The sequence below is a fragment of the Anabrus simplex genome, chromosome 3, assembly GCF_040414725.1.
Source record: "Anabrus simplex isolate iqAnaSimp1 chromosome 3, ASM4041472v1, whole genome shotgun sequence".
Lineage (NCBI taxonomy): Eukaryota > Metazoa > Arthropoda > Insecta > Orthoptera > Tettigoniidae > Anabrus > Anabrus simplex.
Genome location: NC_090267.1, coordinates 279,616,774 through 279,640,851, shown reverse-complemented (window position 1 = coordinate 279,640,851; position 24,078 = coordinate 279,616,774). Strand labels below are relative to the sequence as shown.

The 24,078-nt window shown below is 37.7% G+C and overlaps 1 protein-coding gene across 3 annotated transcripts in view; it reads left to right on the top strand.

Moving 5' to 3' along the window:
* LOC136867227 (FK506-binding protein 15) overlaps positions 1 to 23,865 on the top strand; it is a 282,391-nt gene extending 258,526 nt beyond the window's left edge. For 2 of the 3 annotated variants that reach the window (XR_010859645.2, XR_010859643.2), the window contains 2 exons: positions 22,924 to 23,090; positions 23,241 to 23,865. Coding sequence is in view for 1 of the 3 variants with exons in the window: in XM_067144367.2 (XP_067000468.2) it covers positions 23,241 to 23,312 (72 nt within the window). In the remaining 2 variants the exon portion in view is untranslated. The remainder of the gene's footprint in view (positions 1 to 22,923; positions 23,091 to 23,240) is intronic. The other variant, XM_067144367.2, reaches the window with a different exon arrangement.
* Positions 23,866 to 24,078: the final 213 nt, after the last annotated feature.

Below are 24,078 nucleotides of genomic sequence, written 5' to 3'. Positions count from 1 at the left end.
AAAGGAATTCAACTCCTTTACACTCCCGCCCTCCAAGATGGTTTCCCGCCCAAAACGCGTTTTTCTTTGTTTTTAAAGGAGATCCAAATACGAATTTTCACATCTGTAATAACTTTAGTTTTTATTAGATGTATGTATTCTCATACAATTAAGCCAATTAATTTTTCAATTCTTTCACACACACCCGCCCCCGCTTCATTGGATTTTTAGAGAATACGTGTATTTTTACTTTTAAAGCAGATTGAAAATATCAAATTTCACGTCTGTAAAATCTTCATTTTTGATATATCAGTAGCCTAATTAAAAGAATTCAACACCATTTTCAGTCACTTTTACCCCCCCCCCCCTCCACCCAGGTGATATTTCCGAAAACTAAAAATACACGTTTCTTTATGTTTAATAGAGATAAAACAATACCATTTTTCACTTCTGTAACATGTTAAGTTTTTTAGATATACTGTAAAAATTCTCATTTCAAAATTTCACCCCTTTTGAGTTCCCCTTAAGTGGAGTTTCCAAAAACAAATCACCTATGTTTCTTTACATTTACAGGAGATTCCAAACACCCACTTTTTACGTCTGTAACATTTTACGTTCCCAAGATAATCTTTCAAAAAATTCACCCCAATTTGTCACTTCTGTTTAACCGCCATTAATAGGATTTTCCAAAAACTAAAAAAAAATACGTGTTTCTTTATTTTTAAAGGAGATCCCATATACACATTTTCAGTTCTGTAATATCTTCCGTTTCTGAGATATATGTATCCTCATTAAAGGAATTCAACCCATTTTTTACCCTTTTACACCCCTCCTATTGGGATTTACAGGAAACAAAAAAATACGTGTCACTTTATTTTTAGAGGAGATTCTAACTACCAATTTTTACATCTGTAAATTTTAAAGTTTTAAGATGTAGACACATTCATTTTAAAAAATTCACCCCCCTTTTCACCCCTCAATATTTGGATTTTCCAAAAACGAAAAAATACGTGTTTCTTTACATTTAAAGTAGATCCCAAATACCAATTTTCAGGTCTGTAATATCTTCGGGTTCTGAAATATAAGTAGCCTCATTAAAGGCATTCAACCCATTATTCACCCTTTTACACCCTTCCTATTGGGATTTTCCGAAAACAAAAGAATACGTGTTTCTTTATTTTTAAAGGAGATTCTAAATACCAATTTTTACATCTATAAACTGTAACAGTTTTGAGATATAGATACACTCATTTTAAAAAATCACCCCCTTTTCACCCCCCATTAATTGGATTTTCCAAAAACAAAAAATACGTGTTTCTTTATTTTTAAAGGAGATCCCAAACACCAATTTTCAGGTCTGTAATATCTTCAGTTTCTGAAATATATGTAGCCTCATCAAAGGCTTTCGACCCCTTTTTCACCCCTTTTCACCCCTCCTATTGCGATTTTCCGAAAACAAAAAAATACGTGTTTCTTTATGTTTAATGAAGATTCTAAATACCAATTTTTACATCTGCAAACTTTAAAAGTTTGGAGATATAGATTCACTCATTTTAAAAATTCACCCCATTTTCACCCTCCCATTAATTGGATTTTTCAAAAACAAAAAAATACGTGTTTCTTTATTTTTAAAAGAGATCAAAAGTACCAATTTTCAGGTCTGTAATATCTTCAGTTTCTGAGATATAAGTACTGGTATACTGATTAAGGGCATTCAACCCATTTTCCCCATTTTCACCCCTTTTCACCCCTCCTATTGGGATTTTCTGAAAACAAAAAAATACGTGTTTCCTTATTTTTAAAGAAGATTCTAAATACCAATTTTTACATCTGTAAACTTTTAAACTTTCGAGATATAGACACACTCATTTTAAAATTTCACCCCTCTTTTCACCCCCTTAGCGAAGGAATATCCAAAAATCCTCTCTTAGCGAGCACCTACATCTTAATATGAATACATCCCCAAAATTTAATTTCGTTACGTTCAGTAGTTTTGGCTCTGCGATGATGAATCAGTCAGTCAGTCAGTCAGTCAGGACAAGTTATTTTATATATATAGATTGTAGTCTGGTGGAAAGTACACGTTGCACACTGTCGTCATTACAGGTAGCGGAGCGCAAACTGAAGCTGTGTTCAACTAAGTTAGTAGCAGCATATCGCTGAAGATAGTTAATTAAGTCAAGGTCCGCATGTTTCGATAATTTAAAATTCTCTTTTTCAGCTTATGGATTAAAATCACATGCATTTGAAGACCTTATTTAAAACTATTTTATGTCCTAACAGAATGCAGATAAAATAATATTATAACAACAACATTCAAAGTTCAAACATGAAAATAATTAACTATAGTAACGAAGTCATTATGGACCATGGTGGCCATCATGGTCAAGCTAATAGATACTGATTATGCCAGCCAGGCAAGAAAATTGATTAATAAATTTAAAAACACGAATGTTAAATCCTTAGTATTTCAAAAGATGGCTTAGAGAATATCATACCCAAACATTTGAAATCCGTTCACAAGAGAGGTAGACTGCAACACCACAAGGTGAGAACACAACGTAAAGTGAAACACATTTGGATTAAGGACAAAATTAAGTTCTTATACCTCAAAGAAAAAACAAAGCTGAATAGCTCACTTTATGAGCTGCACTTACTTATCACCAAAAGAATCTCGGCCTTGGAATGAGAGGAGGCGCAGTTTAATATTGAATTCTCTTTGTTTGCAAAGTTAAAGAAAAAACAAGAAACTTTAGATAAAAAATACCAGAATCTCATTCATGCCAAACATAACACAAGAGTAGAAATGCAGAATACAACACCACATGAATTTTACCTGCCAGTAAAAAACCTTACCAATGTTGATTTTTTGCTATTTGCTTTACGTCGCACCGACACAGATAGGTCTTATGGCAACGATGGGATAGGAAAGGCCTAGGAAGTGGAAGGAAACAGCCGTGGCCTCAATTAAGGTACAGCCCCGGCATTTGCCTGGTGTGAAAATGGGAAAACACGGAAAACCATCTTCAGGGCTGCTGACAGTGGGGCTCGAACCCACTATCTCCCGATTACTGGATACTGGCCACACTTAAGCAACTGCAGCTATCGAGCTCAGTAATGTTGATTTTAATAGAGATGAAGTTGAGATTCTAGAAGAAGATCCTAAACACAATTGACCACACAGTGCTTAGTCCTTACATTACAGGGAATTACGGAAATTGATAGCAGAAACTGAGGTTGCACTTGCAGAGATCCCAATAGATGAACAGGAGATAATCAGGTTTGAGGCCAGAAAGAAAATTTGCAAAATAATGGAACAAAAAAACTAGCACAGATGTTAGTATAAACAATAATTTGCAATTGATCAAAATAAAATAAAATACAATAACGTTATCACAAAAGCAGATAAGGACAATACCATAGTTTTGATTAATAAAGAAGATTACATTAATAAAACTAATGATTTTTAACAGGGGTAAGTTTAGTCAAGTAAAAAGGGATCTTACTAATACCATACAAAAGAAATTTAAACAAATTTTGGCAAATACCAACTTTTTGATGGAGTTGAAAGAAGCAAATTACTTAGTAAATATGAACCCAGGATTGCCCTTGTTGAGGGCAATGCCTAAAGTACACAAACGAGAAATACCAGTTAGACCCATAGTCAATTTTCGGAACAGTCCCACGTACAAAACAGCAAAATTCATACATAAGTTCTTAAAGAAACATTGTAAGTTTAATGCAAAAACTCGTCTTTGCAATACTATAGATTTTTGTAATAGAACCAAAAACATAACATTATCTAAGGACAATACTATCCATAGTATATGGATATGTATTCGAACATTCTGATCAGTGAATCAATTAACATAGTCAAAGAAAATTTAGCAACACATAGTCCTTTAAACAAAGTGGAAATTAACGAATTCATTAATTTATTAACATTCACACTTGAGAATAACTTTTTCACATTTAACAGTAATATCTATAAGCAAGTACGAGGGTTGGCTATGGGATCACCTGCATCTGGTATCCTGGCAGACATCTATATGGACTATCTAAAATCTACCAAACCGAGCTCGATAGCTGCAGTCGCTTAAGTGCGGCCAGTATCCAGTATTCGGGAGATAGTAGGTTCGAACCCCACTGTCGGCAGCCCTGAGGATGGTTTTCCGTGGTTTCCCATTTTCACACCAGGCAAATGCTGGGGCTGTACCTTAATTAAGGCCACGGCTGCTTCCTTCCCACTCCTAGCCCTTTCCTGTCCCGTCGTCGCCATAAGACCTATCTGTGTCAGTGCGAAGTAAAGCAAATAGTAAAAATCTGCCAAAATAGTAAATAGAATAAAAGGATTAGATCTTTGGTTGAGGTACGTGGATGATGCGTTCATTATTATCAATGAACAGGAACGTAAGCCGGATAGTTTGTTAGACCAGTTAAATAATACAGATAAAAACGTCAAGTTTACAATTGAAATGAAGGAGAACAAAAGTTTGAACTGCTTAGATATAACAATAACTAGAAATAATCAAAATCTGATATACCAAGTGTATAGGAAACCCACACAACAGTTAACAGTTAACAGCAGTTCTAACCACCCGGGACAACACAAGAAGACGGTATTCTATAGCATGATTAATAGAGCCATTAACATACCATTAGAGAAAAATGAATTCAATAAAGAGAAAAATATCATATACAGCATTGCCATAAGAAATGGTTTCTCCAAAAATTACGTAAATAGGATCAAGAGTAAGATCGTGAATAAACCCAAAACATTCCTCGTAAACAAGAAAGAAAAGAAGAAATTTGTGACTTTTACTTACATTAATAGGCAGTCATATAGTCTGACCAAACTGTTCGTGAAACATAATATTAAAATGTCTTTCAGGACTAATAATAATAAATATAATAATAATAATAATAATAATAATAATAATAATGATAATAAAATTCTGTTATATTCTAACAGCGTGAACACAAGCAATCGGGAGTATATAGGTTGACGTACCAAGAGTGTGAAAAAAATGTGGGGCAATCAGGTAGAAGTGTAGCAGTACACGACAAAGAGCATGTCAGTGCAAGAAAATATGCTAGATACTCTGCCATGTGTGGACATATGCATGATAACAATCATCCGTTCATAAATATCAAAAGTGATATGGTTCTGTTACACCCTTTAAATAAGGGTAAACAAATTAATATTCTCAAGAAATTAGAAATTTATAAATTACAGAAACTTGACAAGGAAAATAGTCTAAATGAACACATGGCAGATGATAATCAAGTTATTTAAACTAGCAATTCAATATTCTAGAAAAAGAAAGGGAAAGGGCAACAAGAGGGGTAGAAAATGAAGAAAAGCACAAGTGGGCGGTGAAGAAGGTCAACTCCCCTCCTATGTTGCAGACTCCTCCCACTTCACCCCTCCAGATGTTCAACCCACCAGCTAGATAGTTTGCCGATTGAGCTCATAGTGCCCACACACCTGCAAGGCCTTTGCATCTAAAGTAAGTCACTTTTAATTTCAGCATTGGCTTCTCATTTCATCATGTTGCCTTTAGAATCATTACATTTTAGTTTTTCTTTTTCTTACAAAGAAAAAGTCCAATTTAACCTGGCAGGCTTGATCTCCAAAAAACAATAGACTTATTTCTGTTTGTATAAGCAGATGGTTTTAACACTTAGCATAACAACTTGAGACCTGAGAAGGGCAGTGTGACTATGAAAGACCATAAATAATGCCACACCACAATACATTAATTAGATAAATAGTCAACCAGCTCAATTTTAATATACCACATACAAATGTTTTATAGAATTTGGACATAATATGAAAGATTTTCATGTTTGAACTTTTAATGTTGTTGTTGTAATGTTATTTTATCCTCATTCTGTTAGGACATAAAATAGTTTTAAATAAGGTCCTCAAATGCATGTGATTTTAATCCATAAGCTGAAGAAGAGAATTTTAAATTCACAAAAACGTGTACTTGCGTGTATTTATATATTTGATGGTTGAGATATACAGGGTGAACAAAAAATGTCGCACGTGGAGGTCGGCATGCGGTTCCTCGTCGAAATTCACGACAAAAGTTTATCTTGCAAAACCTAGTCCCACCAATAAGTTTAATAGAAATGCGAGTTAAGAAACAAGGCTCTGGCAATGCTGTAATGGTGTGCAGCGTGGCCAAGCACAGGTCGCATGAACTCAGCACTCTGCCGGAGCTGTCTCATTAGCTCCTTATCACATGTTTGAAGGGAAACAGAAGACAGAATAAGATTTCTCATTTTGACAGAAGTATCTCTTCGTATTAATATTCTATAAAATCCCTTAATGGTATGGCCACATAGGGTGAAAGGGTAATTTGTTATATAATCTTGATTAGGCTATATTATAGTTCTAATCAAACTTACATAAGGAATAATGAATGATTACCAGTATTGCTTCTCTTTATCTATTTTTCACATAAATAATAATTCACAAATCTCACAAATTGAACTTTTTATGAAAAACTTAAGGAAAGGATTAAAGCAAAATTAAAGCGGTGGGGTCAACCTCATTTTGTGAAATAATGCAAAAAAATTGTTTCCTTTTTGCAAAATCGAACATAAGTTAATGCAGAAAAATCATGCCTCTATACATAAGTCATATGAGAAAATATTTTATTTGGGATAGATGGCAACTCTAGTTCACAAGTTATTCGATGCCAGATAATGCTGAATGGAAATAAGTCTCTCAGACATCTGGCATTCTTAATCACGAGGCGATAACATGGATGATTCACAGTGATTGAAATAGATTAGCTTTTTCTATCATTGTACAAGCATTTCTCAAGTCAATTTCTTCAGTATATACTGCATAATTCAGTGAGACAGACGACTTGTACATACGGTGAGGAGATGGATTATCTTCAACCACATTTTGCTCCTAAACCAGTTTTGGTATTGTACATTATTCTCTATCTGCCCAAATCATCTGTTACACTCTTTCCCTGTACAAATGTGGTGGAATGATTGTAGTTGACAGTGAGGCTTGTGATTTAAGTAAAATTTAAGATAAAAGTGAACTATGAAGTTTTCGGGATGACATTTAGAAAGGAGTATTTCAAATTGCTGGAGGTGGCAAATTCTCTCTGAAATATTGAGTGGCCATTGTTATTAACTACTTGCATGTGCATAATATTTTAAGTTCTGCAGTCAAACTTAAACAGGTACATGTGACAAAATTCCCCAATATTCCCATTGATTTCCCACACTATTTTGTGTCTTCCACAGTATGTAGTTTGTCAAAAGAATTCTGGTTACCTTAGTGTATCAAACACAATTTAAATTACAGATGCATTTGCTCCCACAGATTTGCTGCTAAAGATAGTTTTACTTTTCTTTCTTCTAAAATCGGTTTTTAGCTGAAATATTATTGTACATCGTTAGGAATATGTTCAGCAAATCATGTCAATCAGGCACCGGAATTGCAGAAATTTCATTCTTCACTTTAGATACCAAAAACCTTTTTAAGTCAATAGAATTGTTTTGCGACTTCAATACATCAATATAGTTCAAAAACAATTCTTCCATTTCTATTACAAACTGAAATGTAAGCTCATTTACAAACCCTGTACTGTCTTTGAAACATTTAGTTTGAGTTAACCTCTCATATGGTAAGCCAAATGGCTCTAAACTACCTAATCTCTGTCACAGTGCCTCAAATTCTTCTTAATGCTCTTAATTAGATAACCTATAAAGAGAATTCTTTTCACTGGAGGTCAAGCTTAGGCTCATTTTGCTGAAATGTTGAGGTATTTCAGGTCTTGCATTTGCACTTTCTACTGACACACTAATTGCTTAGCAGGATCAAGAAAACCTGTTAGAGCCTCCTCATCATCCTCCATATAGCTTCCTTTTCTCACATCCTACATATATTGAGAGAGCATTATCAACTTCAAGTTCTGTTTGAACTGTAATGCTGTAGTAACAGCTCTTACAAGACTGAAAATATTCTCAAATGAATTTTATGTGAACCTGGAGGTTAGAACAAAATGATACTGGTACTCATTCAGTAACACAGCCTGCAACTTAAGTATGGATTTTGTGCAGAGAATAATTCCAGTTTGTGCAGGTTTTCAAGCACCTCTCACTCATATTTTAAGTTTAGAAAAGATGTCCACAAAATGGTTAAGGAAGGAAATATTTTCATTATTATGCATTTGCTGAATGCCATGGTTGTGCTAAGAGAAATTATAAGTGTAAACCATTTTTCTACTAAGTCTACGAACCAAGCAGTTGTGTAAAATTCTATACGATGTAATTCTTCAGCCAGGAACTTCAGAGCACTGTCGACAAAATGGCTTACCACCTTTGTTGAAGTTGACACCCACATCTTATTGAAGTGAGATGGGTACATCTTTCGGTGCTAACTTGAAATTGAATTTCTGTTGGTATGCAATTTGTTCCTTTACATGGAATACCTCGATTTGAACAGAGGGTAGGCCAAATTCTTCAGCAATTATTATTGCTGAGCTTGCCTTTAACATTCTTGAAAAGGTGAACAGAATCTGGAATAACATAGATTTTCTTGTTTCTGTCACAGGGAAGCAAGAAATAATTAACTACCTCCCTGTGACATCTTGCAGTTACACCGACACTCCTCCAAAACCCTTGATTTGTTGCACCCATATCTGACACAAATGCCAAAATATTAAGACCTATTTCTTGGATATTTATTATAATGTCTGAAATAATATTTCTATACACAGCACCATCTGTACTGTCTCCAGTGATAAAGTATGCAATTGTCCATTTCTTTCTACTTGATAAACCACCCAACATAATCACTGAAGCATGTGTAGCTTGCCCATTGTGACCAGGTTAAGGTGACGTTCCCAGTGAATGCATTGCATGAATTGTTATATTCATTCCCTGGTGTAATGGACATTTTATCCATTAATAGAAATTGCTTTTCTTCACTGCTAAAGAGATCAGCTTATATTTTGAGCAACACCGTCTAGAATAGCCGGGTGACAAGGAATATTCTGAACTTCCTACGAAGGTTTTGTAGGGAAGGAAGCGGATAATTTTGCTCTAAGAGTTCTTCATGGCCTGTATTTCCACAAGAAAATTTGAATTTGAAAGAATTTTTTATTTTTACATTTGACCAAAATATCTTTTTACTGCTTAATAAACAAATCTGATCACTATTGAACAGTTTTCTCATTTACATTGTTTTGTCTGATGGTGTTGTTTGAGTCATCAGTCCATAGACTGGTTTGAGCAGCTCTCCATGCCACCCTATCCTGTGCTAACCTTTTAATTTCTATGTAACTATTGCATCCTACATCTGCTCTAATCTGCTTGTCATATTCATACCTTGGTCTACCCCTACTGTTCTTACCACCTACACTTCCTTCAAAAACCAACTGAACAAGTCCTGGGTATCTTAAGATGTGTCCTATCATTCTATCTCTTCTTGTCAAATTTAGCCAAATCGATCTCTTCTCACCAATTCGATTCAGTATCTCTTCATTCGTGATTCGATCTATCCATCTCACCTTCAGCATTCTTCTGTAACACCACATTTCAAAAGCTTCTATTCTCTTTCTTTCTGAGCTAGTTATCGTCCATGTTTCACTTCCATACAATGCCACGCTCCACACGAAAGTCTTCAAAAACATCTTTCTAATTCCTATATCAATGTTTGAAGTGAGCAAATTTCTTTTCTTAAGAAAGCTCTTCCTTGCTTGTCCTAGTCTGCATTTTATGTCCTCCTTACTTCTGCCATCGTTAGTTATTTTACTACCCAAGTAACAATATTCATCTACTTCCTTTAAGACTTCATTTCCTAATCTAATATTTCCTACATCACCTGCCTTCGTTCGACTGCACTCCATTACTTTTGTTTTGGACTTATTTATTTTCATCTTGTACTCCTTACCCAAGACTTCATCCATACCATTCAGCAACTTCTCGAGATCTTCTGCAGTCTCAGATAAAATAACAATATCATCGGCAAATCTCAAGGTTTTAATTTCCTCTCCTTGGACTGTGATTCCCTTTCTAAATTTCTCTTTGATTTCCTTTACTGCCTGTTCTATGTAAACATTGAAAAGGAGAGGGGACAAACTGCAGCCTTGCCTCACTCCTTTCTGGATTGCTGCTTCTTTTTCAAAGCCCTCTATTCTTATCACTGCAGACTGATTTTTATACAGATTGTAGATAATTTTTCGTTCTCGGTATCTGATCTCAGTCATCTTCAGAATCATAAATAGCTTGGTCCAGTCAACATTATCGAATGCCTTTTCTAGATCTACAAATGCCATGTACGTGTGCTTGTCCTTCTTGATTCGATCCTCTAAGATAATATGTTTAAATTTAGAACATGTGTGTTTCAGTTTGCGAATTTGCTTCTCAACCTTTTTGTAATAATTTTCATACCACTGCAACTTCCCATTCAAAGGTTTTACTATGTCTGTATTTGAATGAGGCAGGCTGCAACTTGCTATTGCGGGCTCATTAGGTGAAGCAATTGTTTAGTTAAAAATTACAGCATTCTCTTCCGTACCTGTCACTGCAGTGTCTGGTAGATTAGAATGTGTATTTTCCTCTCTTTCTGTATATTTCTTCTGTTTTGGACTGCATGGTTTCTGAGCGATTTGGGGCTTCCTTCTTTTTGGAGGCTCTCAGTGAGAGAAAATTGTGTAAATGGCATTACATCTTAGAATTCTTTTCCCATCCTCTCGTACTTTTTCCCATATATGTGGCTCAAAGTGTTCCTAGTGAAATAAAATAACATGCCAGTCATTCCAGCCAACTATATTGTGAATACTGAGATTACCTTAAAAAAAGGTATGTTGGACTTACTTCACATAAACGCATTGCTTCAGTAGGAGACCACCTTTCTCTTTTAACCATGCTTTCTTCGAATTGGGTCGCTGGGAAATATCTTCATGATAAATCCTTTCTCTGTTCTGCTGATACAGCCGAAAGCACAACAACCTGGCATTTTCACCAACTCTGCGAACTACGACCATTAAAACAACGTGTTTACAATACAGTGCTAGGGACGAATATGGTGGATCGAACGCAATTCCAGGCACAGCTAATCGGAAATTGAACCGACTTGGCCACGCTATATCTGTATAGTCACTGTACTTTACAGGAGTTCAGGGATTTGTGCTTCTCGATGTTATCTTCCACATTCCCATATATATTAGCTTTAAGTAGCCGTCTAGATTGCTCAGCTGTTGATATCTTTATAAGTACACATCCTTCGCAAAGCTTCCACATCTCGTCGACTTCACCATAAACAATAAACTGATGAGGAATGGACTCTAGTCCAAGATACTCTCTCCATATACCTTGGAAGCAGCCAGGAATCGAGGAAGATATCTGGCAATTTTATAGTCGATAGCACTGGAATATAACGTTTCCGTTTCATAGCCTTTATGGACATGTTGTTGTTTTCGGGTGCCACCCTTTGAAGAAAGAAAAGAAGAGGGTTCCATTTTTGGTCCCACGAGTAGTTAGGGAAATATATAGTCAACCTTCGACAGAGCCCCACATGCCAAGGTAAGGCTGCATACTCCAGATGTCGCCCAGTATCTGGAGGTAGGCTGTAGTGACTACTCCCCTAGTAACCACGCATCATCTTGCCACGACCCAAAACATGTGGTTGGGTGGGGATGAAACCTATACACACCCACACACATTCAGGAAACAAACATTCTACCCGTGGCAGAGAGGCTGGCAGAACAGTCAGAGATGTGAAATTTAAAGAGATTAGAATAGGAAAGAATGAAATAGAAATGAAAAAAAAAAAGAGCACAGACACCTCTTAGGCAGTTCTGGGGACACCTTGTTAGTCTGGACCTACTCCTAGGCCAAATCAGCATGGGTGACCCTGAACAAACACAGCCCTCGGGATCAGAGAGCACACAAGTCCCCACACCGACTTCAAGATCCTGATATCCCTAGAGGGGGCAAGTGCCTTTGAGAAAAAAACAGATGATGGATGCAGTGACGTGAGTAATTTAGACCCAGGACCTTTGGCTCTTCTTCTTGTTCTTCTTCTTCTTCGTCGTTGTGGGCTTTTCCCAGTTACTTGGGGCTGGAACTTTATGTGGATACAGCCCAGTTTTGTGGCTGGATGCTTTTCCTGATGCCAACCTTATGTGATGTGTTATACCCAGATGTGTATTGAGTCAGACCATCGCCCTCTACTATGACTGCGCTAATACGCCTTCCCAATACAGCGATATGAGCGATATGGGCCTAGTTCCCATTTTTACTGCCGAGCGCTGCATCGCTGGCATTGAAACACGATTGTTCATTACAGCACACGTGAAGTGTTTTTTATATTTCTGTTTAAATATATTGCCAATCACTCGGTAAACATATTTAAATCACACCTTATACCTTAACCTCTCAGCGTGGACCGACTTTCACTACCTGGCTACCCTTTGCTGCGGAAGGAGTATAACACCAAGAATGCTATGAGTGCAGGCTTTTAGTTAATCGGGCATAAATGACCAGCGGTTCAATGGATTTTACCAAAATGTTCAGTTTGTTATTAGTGAATAAACACAAAAACAGCATAATTTACTGGAATTATCCAAGGTCAGTGAAGTGGAGGAATCTTCTAAGCTTTCAAATCAAACACGAGATATGACTGAACCAAATATAGGAGTAGCTATTATCTGGAATTTTTGAGAAATAAGATCTCAATACAGGTTTCTGTACTATGCTCATTAACACACACACAATGCAAAAAGTACATACAATTCCTCCACAGTAACCGATACACATTAATTTACCCTCGATTAGAACAGAAATAACATACCGTTTGATCACATGCAACGTTGAGCATAAATATTTGCGTATTCTACTATCATCTTTACAAACTCGACAGTAGAAAACAACTGAAAATTTTCACAGAGGATATAAGCAGTTCTTTGCAGCATTCTGAGACCCATAATTTGTCGTAAATATTTCCCTTACCCCTCTACAATCATCCATGTCTTCTCACAATTTCAATGCGAGAGTTAGAAATAGAACTGAAGGATACAAAAGGGCGATTGGTAAATGTGGGAAAGATATGGAAGCTAATGGGAATGGGAAGCGTTTGCTGGACTTCTATGCTAGTATGGGTTTAGCAGTTACGAATACATTCTTCAAGCATAAAACTATTCACCGCTACACAGAGGAGACGAGGGTTACCAAATCCATCATAGACTATATCTTAACCAACTTCAAATTCAGGAAGTCTGTTAGGAATGTACGAGTTTTTCAGGGATATTTCGGTGATACAGACCACTATCTGATCTGTAGTGAACTAAGTATCTATAGGCCTAGGATAGAGAAAGTGAAATTTGCTGCAAACAATTAAGGGTAGAAATTCTCCAGGATGAGGAAATTAGACAAAAGTACATGGATATGATTAGTGAGAAGTTTCGAACAGTGGGCAGTAAGCAGGTTCAGGATATAGAAAGAGAATGGGTGGCATACAGGGATGCTGTAGTAGAAACAGCAAGGGAGTGCCTAGGAACAACTGTGTGTAAAGATGGGAAAAAGCGAATATCTTGGAGGAATAATGAAGTGAGAGCATCTTGAAAATGTAAAAAGAAGGCGTATCCAAACAAGAGCTGATGCAGACAGGGAAATGTATGTAGATGAAAGAAACTGAGCGAAACAAATAGTTGTTGAATCCAAAAAGAAGTCATGGGAAGATTTTGGTAATAACCTGGAAAGGCTAGGTCAAGTAGCAGAGAAACCTTTCTGGACAGTAATAAAGAATCTTCAGAAGGGAGGTAAAAAGGAAATGAACAGTGTTTTGAGTAATTCAGGTGAACTCATAATAGATCCCAGGGAATCACTGGAGGGGTGGAGGGAATATTTTGAACATCTTCTCAACGTAAAAGGAAATCTTCCTGGTGGTGTTGCGAACAGCCAAGCTCATGGGGAGGAAGAGAATGATGATGGCGAAATTACGCTTGAGGAAGTGGAAAGGATGGTAAATAAACTCCATTGTCATAAAGCAGAAGGAATAGATGAAATTGGACCTGAAATGGTGAAATATAGTGGAAAGGCAGGGATGAAATGGCTTCATAGAGTAGTAAGATTAGCATGGAGTGTTGGTAAGGTACCTTCATATTGGACAAAAGCAGTAATTGCACCTATGTTTAAGCACGGCCGACTTGATCCATCGCTCTAGCTAGCTCCTTACCGGCCTTGACAATCGGGTCCACGCACTGTAATCGGAGTAGTTACACAGCTCGACACGTGGTGCTGGCGGCCTACCTATTTGTGGTAGTAATGCATACTTCTTTATGGAAAATATATTCACTTTGATTGCCTATTTATCGTAATTTAGAGTTATGGAGAATGTTACATAGGTTAATTCTGTTAAAATGATTCATCCTGAAGGTCACTTTCGTTGATATTTGCCAAAATAATGTCGTGAAATGAAACTGCGGGGAGATGGAGTAGTCCAGCTGACATTCTGATATTGACTCTGATTGCCGATGTATCTTAATTTAGGGAATAAAGGAGTATGTTACATTGACTAATATTGTTAAAATGATTATTCTTAAAGGCTACTTGCATTGATATGTGCCAAATTAACGTCGTGAAATGAAACTGTGGAGGATGGAGTAGTCCAACTGACATTCCTTAACTGTGGGGAATAATAGTGATCATTTTTATTATCATGGCATTTAGATACATAGCAGAACTTACCACAATACTTTTGACTTCTGATGTTAATCTGGAGATTAAGAGTCATTGTTCAATTAGAGTTTTAAAATTTTTCAAGCGCTGCTTCAGGAAGGGAGCTAGACAAAACATAGAAGTCTTATTTTTCCACATTCGTTGTATGCATAACATAAATATTTTGACTCAAACATGTTTAAATTTTAATTTCAATATGTATAGTTTCAGATTACATTTCATTCATACCTTTCACTAGAATATTAAACACCAGGCAAATTGGCCGTGCTAAATTCAGACAATAATTTTTACTGTAAATGCAGTAGGGCGGAACAAGTTGGCGCGCAGCGTGCAGCTGTGAGCTTGCATCCTGGAGATAGTGGGTTCGAACCCCACTGTTGGCAGCCCTGAAGATGGTTTTCCCTGGTTTCCCATTTTCACATCAGACTGCACCTTAATTAAGGACACGGCTGGTTCCTTCCCACTCCTAAACCTTTCCTATTCCACTGGCGGCATAAGACCTATCTGTGTCGGTGCAATGTAAAACAAATAGCAAAAAAAAAAAAGAATAATAATTTAAAATAAAAATTCAGTCAGAGAAAAGTATTGTAAACTGTTTATTGCTCAGGTAACAACACTTCATACGTTGGCCTTACCATCATAGCAGTAGTGATTCTTACTTGTCAATGTTTAAATGTTAAAGTTCAGATTATCTTGGATAAAAATGTATTGTGTTGATGTCATATGGCAAATATGACACCACCTAAAGGATTCTATGAAAGAAAATTCATGGGTAAAAATACCTGATTAGCGTGATAAGCTGCCACTCCCGGAGGCCCGGGTTCGTTTCCTGGCCCTGCCACAAAATTTAAAAGGTGGTACGAGGCCTGGAACGGGGTCCACTCAGCCTTGGGAGGTCAACTGAGTAAAGGGGGGAATCAGTCCCCACCTCAGACATCCTCAAAGTGGTTTTCCATAGTTTCCCACTTCTCCTCCAAGCAAATGCCGGGATGGTAACTCACTTAAGGCCACGGCCACTTCCTTCCCTCTTCCTTGTCTATGCCCTCCAATCTTCCCATCCCCAGCACAAGGCCTCTGTTCAGCATAGCAGTTGCGACCGCCTGGGCGCGGTACTGGTCATCCTTCCCAGTTGTATCCCCGACCTGCAGTCTCACGCTCCAGGACACTACCCTTGAGGTGGTAGAGGTGGGATCCCTCACTGAGTCCAAGAGAAAAGCCAACACTGGAGGGGTAAACAGAGAGAGAAAGAAAGAAAGAAAGAAAGAAAGAAAGAAAGAAAGAAAGAAGGTAAATACCCGAAATAGAAACGGAAAACTAAGATGAGAGTACTAACTGCTTTTAGCCACCCCGTAGTTTTGTCCTGGTCTACAGAGAATTCGTGAAATGATAGTTTCCCCTTGCTCTTTTTTTCCTGTTCGGAATACGAAAAAGGCACACAGCAAATCACCACACCATTTAAAAAAAACTAAGTAGCGCATAAATTAAAATTCTTGTTTAGAACGAAGTTAAAGTGAAAAATCACTTAGTTCTTGTTTGCATAAAATTTCTGCTCGAAGTACGAAAAGGCACACAAGAATGTCACAAACTCCAAGATTTGTGAATACCATTTTAAAAAATCAAATCACCACACTACAGTCCGGCTCCATGGCTAAATGGTTAGTGTGCTGGCCTTTGGTCACAGGGGTCCCAGGTTTGATTCCCGGCAGGGTCGGAAATTTTAACCATAATTGGTTAATTTCGCTGGCACAGGGGCTGGATGTTTGTGTCGTCTTCATCATCATTGCAACCTCATCACGATGCACAGGTCGCCTACGGGAGTCAAATCAAAAGACCTGCATCTGGCGAGCCGAACTTTTCCTCGTGAACTCCCGGCACTAAAAGCCATATGCCATTTCGTTTCAAACCATACTACACAATAAAGAAATAAACTTACCAGCGCATAACTACCAGCTCTCAATATCAAGCCAACAAGCACCTCATTGCGAACACATTGCCAACATTTACGACAGCAAAACTATATAAATAAAACTGGAAATGCGGCAATTTGCGGCATACAGCTTCCTGTCAGTGGGTAGGAGGCCAGCGCTCCAGCGGCATTGCGGTGAAACTTTCCAATTACAGCTTTATGCTGGGCTCCACAAGCGATTGTCAAGGCCGGTATAAGGAGCACAGCTAGGGATCCAGCCGGCCGTGGTATAAGGAAGGGAACAGGAAGGATTGCAACAACTATTGAGGTATCTCATTGATTAGTTCTTTTTTTTTTTTTGTTAGTTGCTTTACGTCGCACTGATACAGACAGGTCTTATGGCGACAGTGGAACAGGAAAGGGCTAGGAGTGAGAAAGGAAGTGGCCGTGGTCTTAATTAAGGTACAGCCCCAGCATTTGCCTGGTGTGAAAATGGGAAACCACGGAAAACCATCTTCAGGGCTGCCGATAGTGGGGTTCGAACCTACTATCCCCCGAATACTGGATAGTGGCCGCACTTAAGCGACTGCAGCTATCGAGCTCGGTCATTGATTAGTAAACCAGGCAAAGTTTTCACTGGCATCTTGGAAGGGAGGGTGCAATCAGTAGTTAAGAGGAAATTGGATGAAAACCAGTGTGGTTTCAGACCACAGAGAGGCTGTCAGGATCAGATTTTCAGAATGCGCCAGGTAATTGAAAAAATGTTACGAGAGGAATAGACAGCTGTGTTTTTCTTAGATCTAGAGGAAGCAGGGAAAAGATGTTCTCCATACTGGGTGACCATGGAATTAAAGGTAAATTGATGTCAGTAGGTAAGAAATCCAAGAGAACTGAATGTCATATTGGTGATACAAAGCTGGAACTGGTAGATAATTTTAAGTATTTAGGTTGTGTGGTCTTTTTTTTTTTTTTTGCTAGGGGCTTTACGTCGCACCGACACAGATAGGTCTTATGGCGACGATGGGATAGGAAAGGCCTAGGAGTTGGAAGGAAGCGGCCATGGCCTTAATTAAGGTACAGCCCCAGCATTTGCCTGGTGTGAAAATGGGAAACCACGGAAAACCATCTTCGGGGCTGCCGATAGTGGGATTCGAACCTACTATCTCCCGGATGCAAGCTCACAGCCGCGCGCCTCTACGCGCACGGCCAACTCGCCCGGTGTTATGTGGTCTTCCGGGATGGTAATATAGTAAGTGAGATTGAATCAAGATGCAGTAAAGCTAATGCAGTGAGCTCGCAGTTGTGATCAACAGTATTCTGTAAGATGAAACTATCTTCACATCGGTCAGTTTTCAGACCAACTTTGCTTTATGGGAGCAAAAGCTGGGTGGACTCAGGATATCTTATTCATAAGTTAGAAGTAACAGACATGAAAGTAGCGAGGATGATTGCTGGTACAAGTAGGTGGGAACAATGGCAGGAGGGTACTCAGAATGAGGAGTAGAGGCTAAGTTAGGAATGAACACGATGAATGAAGCTGTACGCATAAACTGGCTTCGGTGGTGGGGTCATGTGAGGCAAATGGAAGAGTTACCTAGGAGAATAATGGACTCTGTTATGCAGGGTAAAAGAAGTAGAGGATGACCAAGAATTTACTAAACGTCACCACAGTCCTCTATTTGCAACTAGTGCTGTGACCTCATTTAGTTCTATACCTCTTATCTTTAAATCGTTAGAAACTGAGTCTAACCACCGTCGTCGTGGTCTCCCTCTACTTCTCTTACTCTCCATAACAGATTCTATTATTCTCCTAGTTAACCTATCCTCCTCCATTTGCCTCACATGACCCCCACCATCAAAGCCGGTTTCTGCGTACTGCTTCATTCATCAAGTTTATTCCTAAATTAGCCTTTATCTCCTCCGAGTACCCTCCTGTCATTGTTCCCACCTGTTTGTACCAGCGATCATTCTCGCTACTTTCATGTCTGTTACTTCTAACTTATGAATAAGATATCCTGAGTCCACCCAGCTTTCGCTCCCGTAAAGCAAAGTTGACCTGAAAACAGACCGATGTAGCTGACTTCCTTCTTACAGAATACTGTTGATCGCAACTGCAAGCTCACTATATTAACCTTACTACACCTTGATTCAATCTCACTTACTATACTACCATCCTGGGAGAACACACAACCTAAATACTTGAAATCATCTACCTGTTCTAGCTTTGTATCACCAATCTGACATTCAGTTCTGTTGAATTTCTTACCTACTGACATCAGTTTATTCTTCGAAAGGCTAGTTTTCATACCATACTCATTGCACATATTTTCAAGTTCCAAGATATTAGACTGCAGGCTTTCGGTACAATCTGCCATAAAGACCAAGTCGTCAGCATAGGCCAGACTGTTTACTAAATTTCCACCTAACTGAATCATTCCCAGCCATTTTATACCTTTCATCAGATGATCAATGTAAACTACAAACAGCAAAGGTGAAAGATTACAGCATTGTGTAATCCCTATAAGTACCCTGAACCAAGAACTCATTCTACCATCAATTCTCACTGAAACCCAATTGTCAACATAAATGCCTTTGACTGATTTTAATAATCTACCTTTAATTCCATAGTCCCCCAGTATGGTGAACATCTTTTCCCTTGGTACCCTGTCATATGCTTTCTCTGGATCTACAAAACATAAACACAACTGCCTATTCCTCTCGTAGCATTTTTCAATTACCTGGCGCATATTGAAAATCTGATCCTGACAGCCCCTCTGTGGTCTGAAACCACACTGTTTTTCATCCAATTTCCTCTCAACTACTGATTGCACCCTCCCTTCCAAGATGCCAGTGAATACTTTGCCTGGTATACTAATCAATGAGATACCTCGTTAGTTGTTGCAATCTTTCATGTTCCCTTGCTTATAGATAGGTGCAATTACTGCTTTTGTCCAATCTGAAGGTACCGTACCAATACTCCATGCCAATCTCACTACTCTATGAAGCCATTTCATCCCTGCCTTTCCACTATACTTCACCGTTTCAGGTCTAATTTCATCTATTCCTGCTGCTTTCTGACAATGAAGTTTATTTACCATCCTTTCCACTTCCTCAAGCGTAATTTCGCCAACATTATTCTCCTCCCCCCCCATGAGCTTGGCTGTTCGCAACACCACCAAGAAGATTTCCTTTTACGTGAGATGATGTTCAAAATATTCCCTCCAACCCTCCAGTGATTCCCTGGGATCTATTATGAGCAAGTAATGCCAAACATAATAATTAACACACAAGAAAATGGTAGAGACTGGGATTCAAACCTCAGCTTACAACTACAGTATCCATCCAAGTTACAGGCTGGTCAGCCCGTTGATAAATTGACATACTTCTACTGAAATACAGCAATGCTCATTTTCTGTCTTTTGCCTAGAATCACAGGAATCAAAGACAAAGCCATTTTTATTATGCTTAATGTAATCATTTATTAACATGCTTTGTGCATTAAGCAATAAAATTTGTCAAATTGAATGCTAATAAGTAATAACAAAAATAAATAAATAAATAATATGCCTTCTCTCTATGCCTACCATCTTACTTAATCTATTAATGACCAAATACTCTCGGACATACTACTATACAGAGAAATGAAATGAAATAAAGGAATTACAAAAACTGTTCCCTCTTACTTTTGTTAGTGTATACAGTAAAGCAACTGTGGTTATAAGTTCCAGTTAGCGATTAAAAAAAAAAAAAAAATAGTGACCTCTAGGTGGATTCAAACCACTGCAATTTATATATACCCTATTGCACCTCTACCAGTTAAGCTACTACATCCCACTGTTGGAACAGGTCGCATAACCTACACTTGCATGTAATGAACTTCATTATTAAACATCCGTGTTGATGTAATACTCAAATCAAATTGAGAAGAGTCCACCTTTTCAATGCTGTTATGGTATTTAAAAGGTGGACTCTTCTCAGTTTGATTTAACCTCCACTTAGCAATGAGATAGGCCTATGTTTGTTGGAAAGATACCTGTTCCTTTACCTTCTAAATAATTTCCTGCTCTATTTGTTGTTTATGCATTATGCATCACTATATAATAAATATATATATAATAAGCCAGCTACTATGTATGCTTCCATTTTCATAGCAAGTACTGTAAAGGTTTGCCCTGATTGGTGGGTCTCTAATGTGGGGGATTCTTCAGTTTTAGCTAGCAGCCAAATTTTATGTGGCTGAGTGTACCTGAATGTTATGACTTTCTCTTAATTCCGATTTAATTGGAATTGGTTGGCTTTTATTTAATGTAGCGAATTGTTGAGGAATTAAATATGTTAATATGTACAGAACTAAGTGGTTTAGTTTATTCCAGTAAGAACAGATCTTGCCTTACAGATAAGGTGACCATGGAGGTCCAGAATAACAATGCATTAATGTCGTACAAGCTATTATATAATTGATTATTTAATATATGGACAGAATCTTTTAAAATTCCTGTGCTGATATCATGGTACAGTTGTTCTTCCCATGAATCCTTATTAGGTGTTCCTAAGTGGATTGTTCATTATGATTAGTGGTTTGAGAGGAATTGATTAATAAATGCACCTAAGTCATATATACAGTGGATAGATAGTTAGAACAAGAAAAGAAACACAAACAGGGTAAACATAACAGCTTGTCAGTGTGGGAAGAGGGACCAACATAAGAGGAGACGAGGATCTGCAAATAAAGGGCTCTCTCCTCATTGATCCCAGTTCTCCTACATGCATCTTTTCTCAGCCCCTGGCGAGCTTGTTTCTGCTTTCCAGCTTCATCAGGAAGGCGGACATCAACATTCATTGAGGAACCACCTTGACAGATCTTCACCGAGTGAATTGGCCGTGCGGTTAGGGGCATACAGCTGTTAGATTGCATTTGGGAGATAGTGGATTCAAACCTCACTGTCAGCAGCCCTGAAGTTGGTTTTCCGTGTTTTCCCATATTCACACCATGCTGTGCCTTAATTTAGGCCACAGTCACTTCCTTCCCTATCCCATCATCGCCATAAGTTCTATCTGAATTGGTACGATGTAAAGCCAATTATAAAAAGAAAAACAGATCTTCAGTCTTGATGTGGGAAGTGTAGGATAAGAAGAAAGCTGGATAAGAACAGAAAAAGGGAAGAAACATAATAAAAATAAGTTCAGGTGATAAAATATCAGGAACACAGGACAAACTTCAATCAATCAATCAATCAATCAATCAATCAATCAATCAATCAATCAATCAATCAGTCACTACTGATCTGCATTTAGGGCAGTCGCCCAGGTGGCAGATTCCCTATCTGTTGTTTTCCTAGCCTTTTCTTAAATGATTGCAAAGAAATTGGAAATTTATTGAACATCTCCCTTGGTAAGTTATTCCAATTCCTAACTCCCCTTCCTATAAACGAATATTTGCCCCAATTTTCCCTCTTGAATTCCAACTTTATCTTCATATTGTGATCTTTCCTACTTTTAAAGACACCACTCAAACTTATTCGTCTATTGATGTCATTCCACACCATCGCTCCACTGGCAGCTTGGAACATACCACTTATAATACCAATATAATGGTCCATTATTGAACATTATAAATTTTCCACCTAACTCATTCTTGGTTACCAGCATTTCGCCTCAGTGTGCTAAGTTGAGCTCATCAGTTGGTAAATAGCACACCCATCCAAGACGCATGTCTAGTACATACCATGGTGGCCACTGCATAGGCTGCTTGAAGCCACAGGCAGTGCCAATGCACTATGGGAGACTTTGTCTCATTTTCGAAAATTGATGCCTGCCTGGCCATTAGATGATATAGATGTTGATTCCCGTAGGGAACATGAAATATTTGTCCTGAATGAGTAAATTTATAATACCAATATAATGGTCCGTTATTGGACATATACATTTCCCAGCTAACTCATTCTTGGTTGCCAGCATTTCACCCCAGTGTGCTAAGTTGGGCTCATCAGTTGGTAAATAGCACACCCACCAAGACGCATGGCTAGTGCATACCGTGGAGGCCACTGCATAGGCTATGTAAAGCCAGGAGAGACTTTGTCTCATTTTCAAAAATTGATGCCTGCTTGGTCATCAGATTATAAATTTACTCATTCAGGACAAATATTTTATGTTCCGTATGGGAATCAACATCTATATCACATACCACTTAGTCGAGCAGCTCGTCTCCTTTCTCCCAAGTCTTCCCAGCCCAAACTTTGGAACATTTTTGTAACGCTACTCTTTTGTTGGAAATCACCCAGAACAAATTGAGCTGATTTTCTTTGGATTTTTTCCAGTTCTTGAATCAAGTAATCCTGGTGAGGGTCCCATACACTGGAACCACAACAGGAGAAAAGGATCCCAGTAGCATAATACATCTTGTTTCTTTCCAATACTAATAAATACTTCAGTAAATCAAAAGCTAGGCTACTGTTGATATTTATCAAAGTTTCAGATTTAATAGGTAATTACAATTTTTGTGTCATTTTTCAGTCGTTACCCATTTTTTGTCATGCTCCCACAGAATATCATGCATCAAAATTTTATAGCATTTTTACTGTTTCAGTGAACTTGACTGTTTTGTGAAGCTTTGATTTCTCTTCTTTCATTTCAGGGTTGGAGGCCTCAGCCACCACCATCGCCTTTGTTTGATGATGAGGATGATGATGATGACTGGCTAAGTTGAAGTGTAAGGAAATCGTTCCTAATTTTGTGATCTTGGTGATGCATTGTGGATGTAATCTGAGTGAATGATTTGATAATTTAGCTTTTGAAGCTTACTCATTCTCTGCAAATTTGTATGATAATCATCATGATTATCGTTTGAAATATACTGTATTATATATATTTTACATACTAAGTTATGTATGTTGTGATACACTTTAATTGTACATTCCATGAAGATAAAGGTTGACAGTGAGTTTAGGAAAACTCCAGAATTGATAATATTTAGCGATAGTACTGTTTATAACTGAAAAATATATATATATTTTTTTTTTTTTTTTGTAACTGTTTGTATAAGAATGTTACTTATTTTGTTTCCTAAAATGACATGCTGTGTTTTCTACTGCCTGTTTGATATAAATAATTTCTTTATATTGATTCATAAGACTGTTGCCAAGAAAAATAGTTTAATATTTACACCTCAACAAAAGTTTGACTTTATTGGTGTCTTGTGTTCTACTTGCTCATGTGTGTGTGCAATAGTATTGGGCAAAATAAAGTTAATTTGCTAACAATTCTTTATTCTTGACCATTGATTCTCTTTTTATTTATTTTATTGTATTATATTACTGCTTCCCAACATAGGTAGCCCTAAGGACTCTGTGTACTCTCATATAATATTGTTATAATAATGATGTGTGTGGTATCTAAATTTATGAGAAATTAAGTGTACATGTAGGTTGGTATAAGTCTCTTGTGAGTGAACACCTAAATAGTGAAATCAAATT